The sequence below is a fragment of the Nansenia antarctica genome, assembly GCF_963989245.1.
Source record: "Nansenia antarctica genome assembly, chromosome: 7".
NCBI lineage: Eukaryota > Metazoa > Chordata > Actinopteri > Argentiniformes > Microstomatidae > Nansenia > Nansenia antarctica.
The window spans coordinates 30,066,375-30,070,296 of NC_137677.1; the positions used below are offsets into that span (position 1 = coordinate 30,066,375).

General features: G+C 47.7%; 1 protein-coding gene across 1 annotated transcript in view; it reads left to right on the forward strand.

The window, feature by feature from the left end:
* The window catches only part of tlx2 (T cell leukemia homeobox 2), a gene marked incomplete at both ends in the record, with an annotated part of 23,803 nt that extends 20,308 nt beyond the window's left edge, over positions 1-3,495 (forward strand). Inside the window, 2 exon segments of the mRNA XM_080536656.1 lie at positions 2,055-2,235; positions 3,385-3,495. Coding sequence (XP_080392782.1) covers positions 2,055-2,235; positions 3,385-3,495 — 292 coding nt within the window.
* Positions 3,496-3,922: the final 427 nt, after the last annotated feature.

Consider the following 3,922-nt stretch of genomic DNA (forward strand, 5'->3'; position numbering starts at 1 on the left):
AGGATGTCTCTGTGTGCCGGCTACGCTAGTAACAAGCATATGATCAAATGAACAGGAGAGCAATGAGATTAGGCTAACGCGGTTAGCATAACGTGTGGCTAATGGCGGCGCGGGCTGAGGAGGAAACAGAGAGGTACAGGTGTGTCTGTTCCGAGGTAGATAGATCCATAATTGGACCCAAATTCTTCTTTAATTTGAGATTAACTCGATTATTGATAACTTTATCTCCTTGTTGTGTGTAGTGTGTAGTGTAGTGTGTAGTGTGTGTGTGTAGTATGTAAGGCAAGGCAAGGCTAGTTTAGTTGTACAGCACATTTCGTACAACAAGGGCAATTCAAAGTGCTTTACATACATTATTAAAAATACAGCAAGAGACGCATAGTAACTTTCAATCTTTTGTCAGGTGCACCGAATACAATTATTTCTGTTTTGTCCTGGTTTAATTGGAGGAAGTTTTGTGTCATCCAGGTGTTTATTTGTTCAATGCAATTACATATGTCCATGGGACTATAGTCGTTCGGTGAGAGGGCTATGTAGATTTGAGTGTCATCCGCATAGTTGTGGTAGGCATTTTATTTCTTTTTTATGATGTGTCCCAATGGAAGCATGTAGAGATTGAATAGAAGGGGGCCAAGGATTGATCCTTGGGGAACCCCACATGTCATTTTGATTTGGTCAGACACAAAGTTGCCAATGGAGACATAATAGCTTCTGTCCTGTAGGTAGGATCTAAACCAGTTTAAGGCAGTGCCTGAAAGTCCTACCCAGATTTTTAGTATGTTGTCGTCGACAGTGTCAAAGGCAGCGCTACGGTCTGGTACTACTAAAGCTGAGATTTTTCTGAGTCTGTGTTTACACAAATGTAATTTAGGACCTTAAGCCCGGTACACACAAGATAATCTGGCCGATTTTGGGCCGATTTTCCCGCTTCCGACCAAGGACAGCAAATGCCCGATTATCGGATGGCTCTAAAGATTATCCTACAAGATTATCCTGTGGTGTGAGATGTGTTAAGAGTCCATTTCTCCCGACAATCTGTTCGGAAAATGGTCGGGCCGACAATCGTACATATTAAACGTGTTCAATATTTACGACCAAAAATCCTCGTGTGTGGGGGCAACTCCCGACTCCCGACAACAACCGAGCAGGGTTGCCAGATGGGCTAGTTTTTTGGGGTGGAATTAGCGGTTTTAGACTGTGGCTAGGCTGGAAAGTGTCAAACCCACCTGGCAACCCTGCTCCCGAGACCGATTGTGACGTGGATGGAATGTAGCCAATCAGGAAGCGAGCTGACTTCTTCTTTTCGTTCTTCGGCACTTTATATGCCATATCGCACATGGCTGCCTCTACAGGTCAGTCAGGGTACTACTACCCTGATCACGCCAGACTTCTGGCTTGGGAAACGAGACTCTAGGCTGTCGTAACGACAGATCTTTATGTCTGTGGGGTGCTGAATTGGGAATATCGGCGCACACCACACACAATACGATCAAAACTGTTCACTCCATGATTTTTTATCTTCATGTGTGGGGTCTCTCTCAGATAAAAAATCTGTTAATATTTAGAAAATCCTTATATGTGTACCAGGCTTTAATAAGAGCCGTTTCAGTGCTATTTAGGGGGAAAAGCCTGATTGACAGCCACGAAAGCTGTTCGTGGGCAACCATTTAAATTATTTTTCCTGTACAGGAAATGGTTTGATTTGGGTCTGTAGTTGTTTAGTACAAATGGGTCTAGGCCGGTCTTTTTTAGTAAAGGCTTGATAACTGCAGGGAAAACTCCTGATGAAAGGGAGGTGTTGACTATTTGTATTAGCCCTGTCCTAACCCTAACCCTAGCCCTACCCCCCCTCTCCCCCGAGGTTAACCCTGTCCTAACCCTGCCCCCCCCCCCAGGTCTAACCCTGCACCCCCAGGTCTAACCCTGCCCCCCCCCAGGTCTAACCCTGCCCCCCCAGGTCTAACCCTGCCCCCCCCAGGTCTAACCCTGCCCCCCCCAGGTCTAACCCTGCCCCCCCCCCCAGGTCTAACCCTGCCCCCCCCCTCCCTCCTCAGGAGACAGACAGCGGAGGAGCGGGAGGCAGAGAGGCAGCAGGCTAACAGGCTGATGCTGCAGCTGCAGCAGGAGGCCTTCCAGAAGACGCTGAATGCGCCGTTGCAGCAGGACCCGCTATGCCTCCACAACTCCTCCCTCTACGCCCTGCAGAACCTGCAGCCCTGGGCCGATGACCCCAAGGTAACCCTGACCCTAACCCTAACCCTGACCCAAACCCTGACCCTGACCCTAGCCCTGACCCTAACCCTGACCCTAACCTTGACCCTGACCCTAGCCCTGACCATAACCCTGACCCTGACCCTAACCCTGACCCTGACCCTAGCCCTGACCCTAGCCCTGACCCTTACCCTGACCCTTACGCTGACCCTGACTCTAGCCCTGACCCTGACCCTGACCCTTACGCTGACCCTGACTCTAGCCCTCGAACATGGTAGAACATAGTAGAACATGGTAGAACATAGTAGAACATGGTAGAACATAGTAGAACATAGTAGAACATAGTAGAACATGGTAGAACATGGTAGAACATGGTAGAACATAGTAGAACGTGGTAGAACATGGTAGAACATGGTAGAACATGGTAGAACATAGTAGAACGTGGTAGAACATGGTAGAACATAGTAGAACATGGTAGAACATAGTAGAACATGGTAGAACATGGTAGAACATGGTAGAACATAGTAGAACATGGTAGAACATGGTAGAACATGGTAGAACATAGTAGAACCTAGTAGAACATGGTAGAACGTGGTAGAACATGGTAGAACATGGTAGAACATAGTAGAACATGGTAGAACATGGTAGAACATAGTAGAACATAGTAGAACATGGTAGAACATGGTAGAACATAGTAGAACATAGTAGAACATGGTAGAACATGGTAAAACATGGTAGAACATGGTAGAACATAGTAGAACATGGTAGAACATGGTAGAACATAGTAGAACATGGTAGAACATGGTAGAACATAGTAGAACATAGTAGAACATGGTAGAACGTGTGTAAATGCATCCATGTTGTTATCAGATCTGAACCCTCACACCAGATTCTCCTCCCTCTCCCTTCAGCTGTCCGTCTAAACAGAGGGGGCGGAGCTTAACCATCACAACCAGGAAACAAAACGGACACATCTGTCGATGAACCCTCCCATCATCTCTAGATGCCCCTCCCACCGAGACTGTAGCCCCTCCCACAGAGGCTGTAGCCTTTCTTCCTGTCACACGGGGGGGTGAAACAGGAAGTGGGGGCGGAGCCTGACCTCCTCTCTTTGCGTTGACTTTGTACGATGTAGTAATGCATGTTTCAGACATTTTCTGTGTGCACTTGGAGTTGCCATTGGAGACGCCGCCAGCCTTCGGGGGCGGAGCCAGCCTTCGGGGGTGGAGCTTCCTCCAGACTGCAGTGGTGATCCAGGACGTCCTGTCGGAGGGTTCCTCATAACTGACATTTAAACATTCAAAGGTGTTTTATATTAAATGATATTGTGACTTTTTGAAAAAGATGACCTGAATTGGAAGTGTGGTGTTTTGTGTTGTTGCGTCCTGTCCTTTCTTTCTTTCTTTCATCCCTCCATCACGGCAGCCTCTCTATCAGACCGTCATCTGCTGCGTTGCGGCTGGTTTAACACCACAAACACAGACAGGCCAGTTATGCTGTTATGGGTTAGAGAGAGATCATATTACCTCAGAGTACCAGCAGGCCACAGCACACTGAACCTGCGGGAGGAAATCACTTCACATGTTTGTTCTGAAGTCAGAAGAGATTCTTCTGTTTTTCAGCTGGAAGCCTGGGGTGTAAACGTGGAAGCCTGGGGTGTAAACGTGGAAGCCTGGGGTGTAAACGTGGAAGTCTGGGGTGTAAACGTGGA